Genomic DNA, 15251 nt, shown 5'->3' with positions numbered 1-15251 from the left:
TTAATACATTGTCACTGTGTGTGAACATGTAAATCAGTGTGGACAGTTTACAAAGAACGCCTCCTCTCTCCAAATGTTTGCTATGATCCTCATGTCATGGAGGGATTTGTAATACACACAAAGAGACAATTAAAAGTCTGTAAACATATGCATGTGCACATCTACTTTGTGTGCGAGCATGTTAGGTTTAGATTGCATGTTGCCTCTTTGATGTGAGAGGATGAATGACACAGATTAAGCTGTCAGACTTTCCTGATAGAGGCCAGATGAGGTGGGATGACAAATCAAGGCACTCAGGCAGCTTGCCAAACCAATAACGTGTGCATCTGTGATCTTGTGTGTGGATTTGTGGTTATGAGTAAGTGGGAACTACGCAGATCTGTTTCCATTTACTCTTTATTAATTCTTAACAAGGAGGAATGTCAGGAATATTAAAGAGTTGCTCGCTTGAGGAGGCTTCAGCTGAGCAGCTTTGACTTATTTATAGCCAAAACTCCTTTTTAATAAAGGACAACAAATTAACATCCCTCCCACAAGTACACTTGAAAAGAAGCACTCAAACTACCCCCCCCCCCCTTTGTCTTGTGTCCCTGTCTGACTTCTTTATATCTGTTAATGATGACATTTAATAACAAGCTCAAGATTGACTTTAGTGCGTCACCCACTTCAACACATCGTCACTCCGACACACACACCACACATACAAAAACACAGATGCAATTTCTTGATATTGGCTCTCCATCGGCCACCCACACACAAACTGGAAATCCAGCGCACGCAAAAAAACACACACGTGTTACAGATTGCACTCACGACTTTCTTATTCTTCCAGCTCATATTCGCACACCCACTGAGATAAAGCGTAGTGACATATTACATAACAATTTATTGTTACTGTCAAAAAGAACGTGGGTTCAAAGAGAGTGTAGATTGGCACCAACTAGCTAAAAAAAGGTGACGAGCATTAAGTGTGCTGGGGGTCAGAGGTCAGCAAAAAAAGGCTACGATAACTCACTGGAGTTGAACATCAGTTAAATAAAGGGAGCCACAAACATAATGTTTATGTCACACAAACAGCCTAACTGCACATCACGGATGTTCTCCCACGACATTGAATATGTGGACTTTGGTTCCCCTCCTAAAAGACACACTGACAAATGTAGCAAATGAGAAGAAAAATCAAACGCAGCTGTTTGAGGTCCCGGGCCACGGGTTGTGGGGTTCCAGTCTGTCTCTCATGTCTGGCCACTTTGCTTCTTTTGAGGCCCTTTCTCCGCTCATTAAACAAGGCTTTATTGGCATGCCAATAGTCCACCTGTGAGTCATCCAAGCCATGACGGCAACTTCAATGTATGGCCAAGCACAGGGGTTACCATTAAACAACAGTACTGCAAAGTCAAAAGCCAAATCTACACGGAGGCAGCCTCATCTTGCTGTAAAACGCACTGCCACAAAACTCTGTGATGTTAATGTGACACTTGCTACCCTCATGGTGGTTCTGTTTCATCTGTGAACTGACGCCAGTGACATTCATTGACCACATTGGTGTTGTCACTCATATCGGTTGCCCTTTAAAAGAGAAAGGGCTTGGAAAATGCTGGCTATTGTTGTAAGATTCTTACTTGGTATGTGTCCAGGAGTTCTTAGCCCCATATCGCCAAAGTCAAAAATAAGACTTTAAAGCTCTGTGGCAAATGATCCCGACCTGTTTTTCACACTTTTTTTTTATAAAACCAAAGAAAGTTCCAGTTTATTCTCAAGAAAGCTTAACAGGGCTTTACTGGAAAACCACAGCATGCCGTTGTATGGTTCCATTACTCTGTGCAAATGCAAAAATAAAATCACACTGCAACTTAAGGGTGTTGCCAGCCTTTGTGGTCGGATTGTGGGTTTCTGCAGGAGATATATGGGAATATGTGCAACTGCTAAGCCCTCCTGGCCTGCCCAACAATGTGCCAGTGTTTGATCCCGTCAGCCAACATCTGGCCTTCAGGAGAAGCTAAAGTTAGCGGCACATGCTGATGTCATTAGCGTAAAATGGGAGGTATATTCACAGAGCCATGACCCTCACACCGCATCCCAACACTGAAGAAACGAGCGGTGGATGATTAATATGATATTAGGATAAGGATAAGGGCAAGAGAGGATGGATTATACATCTGGGCGATTATGTAAGTGATTAATATTGATGTACTTCCACGGTTGATGGTGAGCCAGATCTTTCGTGTCAGCGTATATCTGCTGCTGAACGAGAAGTGAGGAAAAAGACAAGTACAGGGTGGATCAAAGCTGTAACGATGCTGTAACGATGCTTGCAAGGATTTAATCAGTTCCACTCACCCCGAGCGGCTTGCCACATCTGTCCAATCAAGACCTGTCACCATGGTGGGCTCCTGGCTCCAGAGCTGCATACAGTACTGCCAACCAAAAATTGGTAGGCGACCATGTTTTGAGGACCCCCACATCATCAGAGACTTGTGGTTATCGTGAGGTTTTCTTTGGATCCTCTGTGGCCTGGATCTCCTCACTGGTTTAATCGATACCATTAGACATGTGTCAACGATTAATAAATGGCTGCGGTAAGGATGCTGAGGTCACTCAGATATGATAATGTCTTTATTAGATGTGGGTTATTCAGGCCCTTGGGGAAGTCTTTCATTTGGTTTCCTCATTGGGTGAGGTCATTGCTTTGAGGCTTAGCTCCATTGAGAAGGAGCTAATTTAGTGGCAAGCCTCTCAACAGGCCCATCCAGAGTAATGGCTGATGCACCTAATTGCGGTCTCCATAGCATCCATATTAAGTCACTTTGTTGGACAATTTGGCTCCACTGAAAACATTTTGTTTTGACCTTCTCACGGAGCTCGGTACAGTGATGTAGGTGACCTCTGACCCTCTTTGTCCTCATGATCCCATACACTATGCCTTTTCAGTGACTCTGCGGTCCCATTTCGACCTTCATTTATCCGTATCTGCGTGGCACCATGTCCTTCGCAAGTGACACGTGAGGGTTCAGACACATGAGACTATTCATTTGTGCTTGGCTACCCAATCTCAGGCTGCTCTGATGGGTTTCAACGGAAGAGGCCAGGGGCAGGAACAGGGGCCGCAGTGCATGATGCCTGTGATCTGCCATGGGAAACAGACGAGGTTATGATGCCCCTGTGACCCGGGAGTGTGGGGATCGCACGGGTCAACGGGGTTTCCCCCCCTTGTGGACACATTCAAGCTGTCATGAGTGTGAAAGGAAAAGATTGTAAATATGTGCAAGTGTGCATTCCAATCAAATTCCATTAGCTTATCATTACTGCCATTACCGTCACTATCTTCACCAGGAAACAGCATGGGATGTGAGTGTTCTTGTGCTAACATGTGGAGAACAGTGTCATGGGACATTTTTTTGTGGTGGTTATCTCACAAAGTCCCAAACTGTCTAGTATATAAATGTCTGAAAATGTATGTATATTTAATCTTTGTTTTAGAATGTAACATACCTAATATAGCACAATTCCTACTCTTGTCAGCGGTGGGATAATTATTCAGATTCTTAACTTGAGTAAAGTACCAATACATCAATGTATGTGTATGTAAATACTCCATTACAAGTAAAAGTCCTGAATTAAAAAATCGTACTTAAGTATGTATTATCAGCAAACTGTACTTAGTGTATTAAAAGTATAACTTGTATAACAATTAGTTTCAGACTAATTGCCTCCATGTGTGATATATTTTATAGGACATTTATAGATAATATTGTTGCATCAAGTAGCGTAGATAAATGAACTTCTGACACAAAAAAGTATGACTTTTTGTAATATGTTGGATAATTCTAAATGTTCGTACCTTAAAAAGTTACTCCACAAAATGTAGGGATTCATTTGGTTAAAAGTTCTGAGAAGTAGCTAAATATCTTTAAAGAATGTAGATGGAAAAAAAGTACATTAGGCTATTTCCCATCAAAATGTAGTGGAGTAGGAAATACTCAAGTTAATCACAAGTACTTTACATTATACTTAAGCACAGTGGTTGAGTCAATGTACTTAATTGCTTGCCACCACTGACTGTTGTAGGCCTACTATTAGCTTCTTAAAGTAGTTTCGTCTAACATTATAATCCGATGTTATCGTTCTGAATGTAAAAACTGGATCTGCAAGGTAACACCTGTAAAAAAGTATTATACGATATATTTTTTTTCCCATGTTGTGGTAGTTTGAAAAGTCTTTATTCAGTCTTTCACTATACAGTCTATGGTTTTTCACAGAGCTCCGTGTTGCTCTGTCAAAGTTGACGGAGCGACACGTCTCCATGACAACCGTTGCCGAGTCCAACAGTTCCATACTTGCAGTTAACTTTCACTTGGATACTGAGATTTCTAAAGTTTTATATCGTTTTAGCAATGCAGAGGACAATGAAACGGAGTTTAAGAACTTGCAGTAACATTTAAAACAAGGTATGTATACTTACTGCTGTTTGTATTAATATGTTTGCGAATGTAAACGTTACTTTTTACCTAGTCAGACAAAGTTGTTAGCGCTAACGGCTAACCTGCTAGCGTTGGCTAATTATAGCCAGCTGTGTTTTTGGATTCCTGTTTTGTATTTTTTGGCAGAAACTGTCTGTTTAAACTTAGACAAAGTTACTCAGACTGTAGGCCAGTAAACAAAATATAGGCTATCGTTAGCCAGTAGTGTAAAGTAACTAAGTAACTAAGTACATTTACTCAAGTACCATTTTGAGAGACTTGTGTTTTACTTGAGTATTTCAATTTGTTGCTACGTTGTACTTCTACACCACTTCAAATCAGAGATAAATAGTGTACTTTAACTCCACTACATTTATTTAATATCTTTAGTTACTTTGCAGATTTGGATTAATGATATGAAATATAAACAACACTTAAATAACACTTCAGTTGCACCTGGAGTAAATTCACAAGCTACCCTGCAGTATACAGAGACGTTACAATTTACTTCACCTTTACCAGCTTTGATAAACACATTAATGCATCAATAATCATTATAAAACATGTTGTTTATATTATTCTGAAATGGGCCAATCTGCATAATGAGTATTGAATTGCATTTTGATGCATATGCTGAGTAACATTTTGATTGCAGGACTTTTAGTTGTAACAGTGTATTCTTATAGTCTGGTACTTCTACTATTACGTAAGTACAAGATCTAAATACTTCCTCCACCTCTGTCGTTTGCTCCTCGGGCCGAAACTAACATTATTAAATATTATAGTTTTCATTTACATTTTGAATGAATGTGTTTCGACAATAGTCTAACTCTTTGCAGTCCAGTCTTTTTTGGGGGGGAAGCATACAGGATTGAATCCAAGCTTTATGTTGACCCATTAATGATTTTTTTTCTTCTAGAAGATGGAAAGGCAATATTTCCCAGATTTCGGTGTCTTGGTGCCTCATCCACCCAGCAAACCTCCAGAGCCCAAGCCTCCAGCTCTAAGTCACAGGCACAGACTCGCTCCAGTCAGAACATGCTTTGTGAATGAACAGATGGGGATCTACTCAGATAGTATAACTAAACACAAGTTCCAGGTAAAAGCACATAAACGGCTCATGCATTTCACTCTTCAAATTCTGACAGACATTTCAATAACAAGCCCATGCAAATCACTGATCTTCTGTTTATTGATTAGTCTTTAACAGCAGGACCAGGCATCAAGCAGAGGTCACAGGGACGATCCATCGTTCGGTTTTGTGATCCCAACACTACAAAGGGTGAGATATAGACAGCAACTCTGTATTTATATTTAACTTTTTGGGTAACTATATATTTATATTTTACTTTTTTAAATACAACATTTCACCCTGTGTAAAGCTTATGTCCTTCTGCCTTTTTGTACTTAGTTACAACCTTAAAGACTCCATCTGACCAGGGCAAGCATGTTGAAAAGCAAAAGCCTGGACCTACCTCACAGCAATCACAGCAATCACAGCGATCACAGACTTCTTACTTCCCCCGGGGCGGAGATTCACCCAAGGTCCAGATACCTTACCAAACAGCTCCTGGCCAGATCCCGCGCAAGTTAGAGATAGAGAGGTATGCACTGTGACACTTCATCCATCATTTAGGAGCTTTACTTGTTTTGCATTACCTGTATTGTCCATACTGTTTTTTACTGGTCACATGCATAGGCGGAGTTTGACATTTGCGCTTGGGGGGGCAAACCTTTTTTACTGACGTCAGTACACAGTCTCAACTATTGCGTGGGGTGCTACGGATACAGTAGCAATAAAGCCAGCGCTCACCGCACTGAGTATGACTTTTCCACATACGAACACAACTCGTCCCGTCATGCACGCCTCATGCCCGCCGTACACACACACTCATATGGAAGGGGCGGTCTCTCCCCCCAACAACAGTGCATTACATATGTCAAACTTATCATAACTGTGCACATCTTATACGTATTTGATAACTACTATATCCCTTGGTTACTTGAACACGCTACAATATTATTAACCAGTGTCCTACTTAGTGCAGAAGTAGACGCCTTAAACGTCCCAGAAATTGGACGTTTTAAAAATCGCCACATAACCATTACTGCTAATTATTGTAATACAATAGCTGAATCACTTGTATGCAAAAAAAACCGAGGGAACTTGTATCCTTAACCTCATACGTCACACACACACACACGTCACAACATGCGACTGCTCAAAAATGAAATGATTTCAAACAAAACATGATATTATTCAGATTTGTATTGTAACAATCATTATATTACATCTATTAAAATATTGGAACAGTTTTAGACTTAGTAATGCTGTAACATATTTCAGCCACTAGGGGGGGCAATGCCCCCCCTGCCCCCCGCAAAATCCGCCTATGGTCACATGTGAGTAAGTAAGACATTTGGCTTCTGTCATACAGTACACATTCCGTTTTTATCTCTGATTGCAGAATTAGCTGTTGTAGTGGGGTCCTTTCATTGTTTTACTTTATCTACATTTTGTCAATATTTGTTTTTACTGATTTGTTTTCTCCAAGACGTCGAAGGGAATATTTGAAGTTAGACATTGAACAGCTCCTGGCAGAACAAGGCATCTATTCAAATCTTTTAATGCCAACACATCAGAGCAGCAGTGATGATCATGAGACGACAACAGACAATCCTGTTTCACCCTACTTATCCCTGGAAGTAAGTCTGTTACAACTGCCATTGTTTCTTTGGCATTTGGGTAGCCAATTACTGTTACATGCCATATTGTGTTGCACCACCCCCGATCATCTTTCCTGGTTTTCACCTTAAGGTATTTGACAATGAGGACTTTGAATGCCGGAATCCAGGAGACTGGCTTGCCCTGGGCATTGCTGAAAAATCCCTGGAACAAAAACCTATCCCTGCAAAAGCTCTGCTGCCTACCGATGATGAAATTAATTCTGGTAAAATGTCCCCTGAAAAGAACGGTGTAAACAGAAGCACACATCATTTTCTGTTCTTTAATGAGTACTCTCCTTTTTGTTTTGAAGATGAGCCACAAAGTTCCTCCCTGGAGTACAGCTGGCATCTAGTCGCTGTTCTTGACTATAGTAAGGAGAAATGCCAGTACCTTGTACAGAAAGTTTGCCAGAACAGCCAACTGACAGATGAAAAAGGTCGTCCTATTCACGAAAAGAGCAAATCTCCTGGTTGGTTGTGAAGTCTTTCCACTTTAATGAAACAGAATTATACTACAATTTCCTCTTGTCTCTGTTTTTCGTTTTGACTTTCCATACCATCCATTTCTCACTCGTGATATATTTCAACACCATGCTAGCAGGCACAACGTTCTGGGTACCCAGGATCAGATTGGTTTTCAGTGCTGAGGACCCACGTGTGTTTGTCAAACGGATCCAGTTTGCCCTGCGCTGGCAGGAAAACACAGCAGCTCTGCTTCTCTATCACCTTTCTGTGGACTGCATGCCGACCTGGAAGGGAACCCCACCTCTTGATAGCCACGCTCTCCAGAGTATTAAAAGAGTCACGCTTTCAGCCCCCGGGCTCGGACAGAAAATGTGAGTGATGTCATATTACTGCTGTCATTATTCTCATTATTATCTGTTTTATAATAGATTCCTCTGAGTTCGTGTGTGAACTTACTAATCGGGTGACTAAAGAAAACATTCTGTGTACAGTTTGGAGAAGTGTATCGGGGATCTGGAGAAGGAGCTCAAACTGGATTATGAGCGGACAATGAACCGCATGAGATTTGACAGAGTTGTGATGAGACACCCAGAGGAGTTTTCACACATCACCCTGCCACAGAAGGGTCCTGAATGTGTACCCCAATCAGGTGAGACGATTAGCTGTGTGCACATTTGTTTGAGTCAATCCGGTCAAGGTTTAAGAATACTACTTTTTTTCCCACCCACAGGGCGTGTTCCAGTTCCCACATTTCCCTATGAGGAGTATAAAACATCTTTCTTCTTCAAGTCCCTGCTAACGAAGCCGGAGGTGATCCGTGTGTTATCTGAAATCTCGTCTGAGTGCAACAAAGTAGCAAACATGAGGCTGTTCAATGTCACCTCGGTCAAACCACTGCGACTGGACGAGTTTGAAGTCATTCAGGCTCAAATGCATACTCAGGTATCGTAGCATTGGGTAGCTTTTCTTCTGGCAATACTGTTAGTAGCTGACATTGAAAAAAGAGAAAACTTGACTACAAGAAAAACATCTGGATTTCACATTATTAAAGACGCTTTTAATCTTTGTGTCCTCCTCATTCTCCAGGTAAGCTTATTTCTTAGGGAGGGATGGATGGTCTCACTGAGCAACTGCATCCGATTCCACCTGCTGAGTTTTGGCCCTGGCACTTACAACGTGGACGAGTCTCACTGGGAGATGTACAAGATGTCCAAGCTGTACAGATTGATGGCTGTGGTGCGCTACAACCTGCAGGACTCCATGCGCCACCTGGTGCAGGCCTCGCTGCTCCGCCTGACTCTGCTGTTGTTAACCACCTGCCACAGTGTGCTGAAATGTCCTCAGGACCTGGTCTGGGGGGACGACCTCGTCACTAGCCCATATAAGTAGGAAATGATGCACACATTGAAATGTATTTAAACATCTTCATATATCGTTGTGCTCAAATGCATCTGTGTTTTCTAGATTTTTCGAGTTATTTATTTTATACTTATTGAATTTTTCGGGACAGTTCACAACCAATTAAAAAATACACATTATTCCTCTTACCTGACTATCTAGGTTATTTTTGTCTGGGTGGTCAAAGATAACGGCTGTAACAATGTCGGCATTCTTTGGAAAATAATGGAACTAGATGGCACCAGTATTGTTGTGCTCACAGAGGCGAAAAGTAGTCTTAAAAAACTATTTCAGAAATCATAACCCTTGTTTTGAACGACGAGTGATCGTCCTTGACTAGATTTATTTCTGTGTGGTGATGCGATTGGCTGGTGTAGTTTGGTAGAAAGAAAATAGTTCCTCACTAAAACAGCAACCAGTAACCCGGCCCTGATTCAAAGAACATTTGTGGCCGTTTAGTTTCTTATTTGTAGTTTTTTTTAGATCCTTAATCACAGCCATCTAGATTCATTATATTCAGGAAGAACTAGACATCACATCTGATTTAGAAGAGAACGGTAACTTTAAGGAGTGTTTGATAGTGAGTGTGACATTTAACCTGTCAATAACATTATCTCCATTCTCCATAACTAGGTCAGAAAGGACTCCTCTGTTCCTGTTGGACTTGATTCTGGATCAGACTGGGGTTCATTACAGCACTCCACTCGAGAACTTTAAGACATCCATGGTCAACCTGTTCGATAAGGCCATTCTGGCCACTTACAAAGTACCTCAGCTTGATAAGGTACATTTTTATCACCTGAATCACAGAGCATGACATTAAAATGCAAGGCTATGAGACCTGTTAGTAAACATACTCAGAGTAGGGCTGTCCCGAATACAACTTTTCGGGCTCGGGATATTCGGTAGTTTTGAAGGAGAGTTAGCGCTGTTGACAGTAAGTTGTTGTTGCTATGAACAACGTGACGGAGATTAACGGAGAAAAGTCATATCTACATATAAAGACGGAGAAAGTAAACGATAAAGTTTATGGTTAAGTGTTAGCACCCCCCGAGGAGGCACAAGCTCTTACGTTGATATTGGAGATTTCAATAAATTCAATTTTAACCAAAAAAAACGAATAACGAAATTGAAACCCGAATAGTACTCCAACGAACGAATATTCGGATATTCGGGTACAGCCCTAACTCAGAGACAAAGATGTAATGGTTGTCTCCTCATTCAGTTTGTAATGAAGAAGATGTTCGTCGCTGGGGATCCGTTGCTTGAGTCAGTGAATCTTTGGGAACCAGAAGTAACTGCGCTGAGAGAAAAGGTGTCCAATGCTGTGATGCAAGGAGTCATACCTCTCAGGGCCTATGCTGCTGAGTATGAGAAATACTTAGATTTACACAACCTGGACATAGAAACCCTTCTCAAGTAAGTCTGTTAAAAGCATATTCAAGTTTTCCCACAAGGTAAAGTGTCGGTGTGATTTATGGTCCACTCAGCATGCTTTCCTCATTACCGAGAGTTCCTTAATCTTTCCTCTGCCAGATCTCCTGCGAATGCAGAACAGACATCCCAGGAAGTGAAAAAAGAGGTGGAACAACATCTCAAAGACAAGGAAACACTTGAGCACTCTCTGCCGTCCTCCATTGTAATTGGAACATTTGTTATTCGAGTGGAGGGTGTATGTCAGGCTCTCTCCAACAAGAAAAAGGCTTTAGCCAATGCAATGCTGGCCACCCTTGTTGGGAAGCTAAGCAAGCAGGTTGATGAAGTAAGTCATTGTTTCAAGGCCAGAACATGCATACACTTGGTATAATTGGTGTGATTTGATTTCTTCACACTGGACCTAAATGTACCTCCTTTTGAACGTGTTTAACACTGATTGTATCTTGCGTGTGTGTAGGCATGTGAAGAGTACAACACAATCAGTAGAAAGCTGCGTGAGAAACTGAACAGCATTGAAGAACTGAGTGAGAAGAGGGAATGGATGAAGCAAGTCCCAGACCAGCTCAAGAGTTACAAGGTGCGCATTCACAATCATTGACTGGCTATTTTCTTATGTGTCATATAAAGGGTTAATTTGTCATTTCATCTGATTGTTTGTTCCAATCTGTCCACACAGGAAGTTATTGGAAAGACCCTGTCAGACTATGAGCTCATAGAAGAGCTTCGCTACTCTCTTTCAAATGAGAATGTTGATAAAAAGTAAGAGTAACATCAATTATTGTAATGTTTTGAAAACTACGTTTGTACATTCTCATGTGAGATTAGATGTCTTCGGTGAATGGAGTGGACTTTGGAGTTATTACATCGAGGCTAAAGCTACTTCTCTCTGCAGGTGGACAGCTATTAGATGGCCTCAAAAGATAATAAGCCAGATGGAAGCAGCGGCCGCCCAGCATTTGGAGGATGAAGAGCGCTTCACTAAGATTCAGCTGGCCGACCAGAACAACTTTGAGGACCACCTCGACTCGCTAAAGGTCAGCCGAGCCGAATAGGTTATTTTGTTCCATAGATACTGAACTTGAAGCATCATTTGAATGCACCTGCAGGTAGTTATTTCTTCCTTGGACAGTTAGACAAATTCTAGAGTCCGTTCAGCATGTTTTTATAGAAGTGGTCTCCCAGGGTTTGCAGTTGTCTGGAGCAACTAAATAAAAGCATCATCATTTAAAATAAATATAGTCCGAAGCCCTTTGCACTGTGCGAGCATACTGTAGGCATGTGCCTCATTTCTTTGCAAACTCTAGCTACAATGTTGGGAATCGCTTCCGAGATGGAAAGAAAAGTATAATACACTGAACAAAAATATAAACGCAACACTTTTGTTTTTGCTCTCATTTTTCATGAGATGAACTCAAAGATCTAAAACATTTTCTATATACACAAAATAACAATTTCTCTCAAATATTGTTCACAAATCTGAAAAGATCTGTGATAGTGAGCACTTCTCCTTTGCCGAGATAATCCATCCCACCTCACAGGTGTGGCATATCAAGATGCTGATTAGACAGCATGATTATTGCACAGGTGTGCCTTAGGCTGGCCACAATAAAAGGCCACTCTGAAACGTGCAGTTTTGCTTTATTGGGGGGGTCTGGGGGGGTCCGAAAACCAGACAGTATCTGGTGTGAGGGGTAGGGGTAGGGTAATGTTGTGAATCGAGTGGCCCATGGTGGTGGTGGGGTTATGGTATGGGCAGGCGTATGTTATGGACGACGAACACAGGCCACTCGAAAATGTTTTAGATCTTTGAGTTCATCTCATAAAAAATGGGAACAAAAACAAAAGTGTTGCGTTTATATTTTTGTTCAGTGTAGTTTATATTATATTGAATGTAATGGCAGAGGGTAAATTATTATTTACATCATCATCATTAAAGGATATATTAAAATGAAAATTGTGTGACAATCACTTTTTTTTATTAATTCTGTATAATACAGTATATATAGGATAGGATAGGATATCTGCAGGACCATAGTACTTAATAATTATTTATATGGAGCTTACTGGCTCTTGAATATTGCTCTAGTCCATATTGCGATTAATATTAATATTTCAATTATATTACAAGTAAATGTGCAGCCCTAATCGTTGAGCATTTTTCTAACGGTAGCCACGAGCTGTTCTAAATCACCACTACCCTGTGTTTATAGATGCTGGTTGCTGGGTTTGCGTGTCATGATGACATCAATCATGCCCATGAGGTGGCCAACGAAGTGAGGCGTACAACCAAGCAACTGAAGGAGTGTCAGACAATGGCTCAAACCTACAACACCAGAGAGCGTCTGTTTGGTATTCCTGTCACTAATGTAAATACAAACAATATCCACGTTTGTTTTGAACTGTTAAACAAATAGTGATACAATATACTACATAGATATTATAATATGTATTTCTGACAATGCACCGTAAATGTGTTTTTCAGTATGATCGGCTGCAGAAGCTGGTGAAGGACTTCCAGCCTTTCACGGACCTGTGGACCACCACCTCTGATTGGATGCGTTGGCACGAGAGCTGGCTCAATGACCCGCTGTCTTCCATAGACTCCGAGCAGCTGGAGCGCAATGTTACAGATGTCCACAAGACCATGAACAAATGTGTGAAACACTTCAAGGACATTCCTGGTAGGAGACGCACGTATGACCATAACAGCTTGACAAAGGGAAGTGTAATTGTTGTTAATATGCTTAACGATTTCTTTGTTGGCCTTACGCAACGCCAGGCTGCCAGACGGTTGCGTCGGCGATCTGCATCAAGATCGTGGACTTCCAGCCATACATTCCTCTGATTCAGGGCCTGAGGAACCCGGGGATGAAGAACCGCCACTGGGAGATTCTTTCAGACCGCATTCAGATGAAGGTCAAGCCCAAAGCCAACCTCACCCTCTCTCGATGCCTGGAGCTGGGCCTACAGAACCACATAGAGGACATAGCTCATGTGGGCGAGGTGGCAGGGAAGGAGTACACCATTGAACAGGTACCTTAATAACACAGTGATTCATGAAGTTGGGCTTGTACAGGATGTGCGATGAATGGCGTGCCACCTTGGAGCTGCATTTTTTAGAGTGAATTTAAGTACCCAAGTCGTATTCACTGCATGGTAATCCTTAAGATTTTAGTCCTGGTTGATGAGTTACATTACATTACATTTAGCTGACGCTTTTATCCAAAGCGACTCACAATAAGTGCATTTGACCAAGAAGATACAAACAGAATCATAAAGTACATCAGGTTTCATAGAGCAAAAACATTTCAAGTGCTACTCAACTGGCTTTAGATAAGCCAGTCCTTTGTTAGTATATAAGTGCTTTGTTAATAGTTCTATCGCTCGAAGTGGAGTCGAAAGAGATGAGTTTTCAGTCTGCGCCGGAAGGTGTGTAAGCTATCTGCTGTCCTGATGTCAATGGGAGCTCATTCCACCATTTTGGAGCCAGGATAGCAAACCCACGTGTTTCTGCTGATGGGAACTTGGGTCCCCTTCACAGCGAGGGTGCAGCGAGCCGTTTGGCTGATGCAGAGCGGAGTGCACGTGCTGGGGTGTACGGTTTAACCATGTCCTGGATGTAGGAAGGGCCAGATCCATTCACAAGTACCAGGGTCTTGAAGTGGATTCTAGCAGTTACCGGAAGCCAGTGGAGGGAGCGGAGGAGCGGCGTGGTGTGGGAGAATTTAGGAAGGTTGAAGACCAGACGAGCCGCTGCATTCTGGATGAGCTGCAGAGGTCGGATGACCAGCCAGGAGGGAGCTGCAGTAGTCCAGGCTTGAGATGACGAGAGCCTGGACCAGAACCTGCGTGGCTTTCTGGGTCAGCTGGGGACGCATCCTCCTGATGTTGTAAAGAGTGTATCTGCAGCAGCAGGGTTGTAGCAGCGATGAAATGGAGTTGTCCCCTGTTCAATACTGCAGGTCACAGAATACTAGAGGAACAAAGACATGTTTCCATAAGAACAGACAGAAGTTTGCTCTTTTCCATCCTTCTGTGAGTCTGCGAACAGCGAATGTGAAAGAAGTACGTTACCTCATTATTTCTATTTGATCCACTGTAAAAAAGAAGTAGAAAAATGAACATTGTCATTTTTATATTATAACACATTTTTGATGAATGATGGCAGACCATGTCAGGCTCTGTTAAAGAGACAACAAATGGTGTTTCCTGTAACTTGTACTTTATAATAAATATCAGATACATTTTTTAAAGTAAAGCTGCAGTAGTAGAGAATGATTGATGAGCAGTAACTTAATACAGCATTTACTCCCTGGACTTTCGCCACAGACTTCCAGTTGCTCATACTGCAAGTCTATCATTGTTGCAAAGCTTTCACCAGTGGGCCATAGGATCAGTCGGCATGGTCAGGATCAGGATCCCTTTAGTCCCACGGAGGGGACATGTGCGTCGTTACAGCAGGAAAAAGAGCCACAGACAGATGTTGTTAAATATGTGACATGCATTTAAAAGTACTAAGTTATGATATAATAAAAAATATAATAAAAAGTTACATAATTAAAAAAAATACATATCCTGTAACAGTTTATATATTACACAGTTATTAACGGCATCTATATATTGCACATATTGCACGTGTGTGTGTGTGTGTGTGTGTGTGTGTGTGTGTGTGTGTGTGTGTGTGTGTGTGTGTGTGTGTGTGTGTGTGTGTGTGTGTGTGTGTGTGTGTGTGTGTGTGTGTGTGTGTGTGTGTGTGTGTGTGTG

General features: G+C 41.7%; 1 protein-coding gene across 1 annotated transcript in view; it reads left to right on the top strand.

Moving 5' to 3' along the window:
* Positions 1 to 4354: 4354 nt before the first annotated feature.
* LOC117447248 (dynein axonemal heavy chain 1-like) overlaps positions 4355 to 15251 on the top strand; it is a 35694-nt gene continuing 24797 nt past the window's right edge. Inside the window, exons 1-20 of the mRNA XM_071203259.1 lie at positions 4355 to 4448; positions 5380 to 5559; positions 5661 to 5742; positions 5872 to 6064; positions 7016 to 7166; positions 7279 to 7411; positions 7499 to 7657; positions 7786 to 8023; positions 8144 to 8301; positions 8383 to 8594; positions 8739 to 9037; positions 9684 to 9834; positions 10276 to 10469; positions 10587 to 10812; positions 10945 to 11064; positions 11164 to 11246; positions 11380 to 11521; positions 12698 to 12853; positions 12970 to 13168; positions 13267 to 13520. Of these exons, the coding sequence (XP_071059360.1) occupies positions 5383 to 5559; positions 5661 to 5742; positions 5872 to 6064; positions 7016 to 7166; positions 7279 to 7411; positions 7499 to 7657; positions 7786 to 8023; positions 8144 to 8301; positions 8383 to 8594; positions 8739 to 9037; positions 9684 to 9834; positions 10276 to 10469; positions 10587 to 10812; positions 10945 to 11064; positions 11164 to 11246; positions 11380 to 11521; positions 12698 to 12853; positions 12970 to 13168; positions 13267 to 13520 (3327 nt within the window). The 5' untranslated portion in view covers positions 4355 to 4448; positions 5380 to 5382. The remainder of the gene's footprint in view (positions 4449 to 5379; positions 5560 to 5660; positions 5743 to 5871; positions 6065 to 7015; positions 7167 to 7278; positions 7412 to 7498; positions 7658 to 7785; positions 8024 to 8143; positions 8302 to 8382; positions 8595 to 8738; positions 9038 to 9683; positions 9835 to 10275; positions 10470 to 10586; positions 10813 to 10944; positions 11065 to 11163; positions 11247 to 11379; positions 11522 to 12697; positions 12854 to 12969; positions 13169 to 13266; positions 13521 to 15251) is intronic.

Source organism: Pseudochaenichthys georgianus, chromosome 5 (assembly GCF_902827115.2).
Source record: "Pseudochaenichthys georgianus chromosome 5, fPseGeo1.2, whole genome shotgun sequence".
In the NCBI taxonomy this organism is placed as follows: domain Eukaryota; kingdom Metazoa; phylum Chordata; class Actinopteri; order Perciformes; family Channichthyidae; genus Pseudochaenichthys; species Pseudochaenichthys georgianus.
The sequence above is the reverse complement of the archived record's forward strand: the minus strand, read 5'-3'. Positions and strand labels throughout refer to the sequence as shown.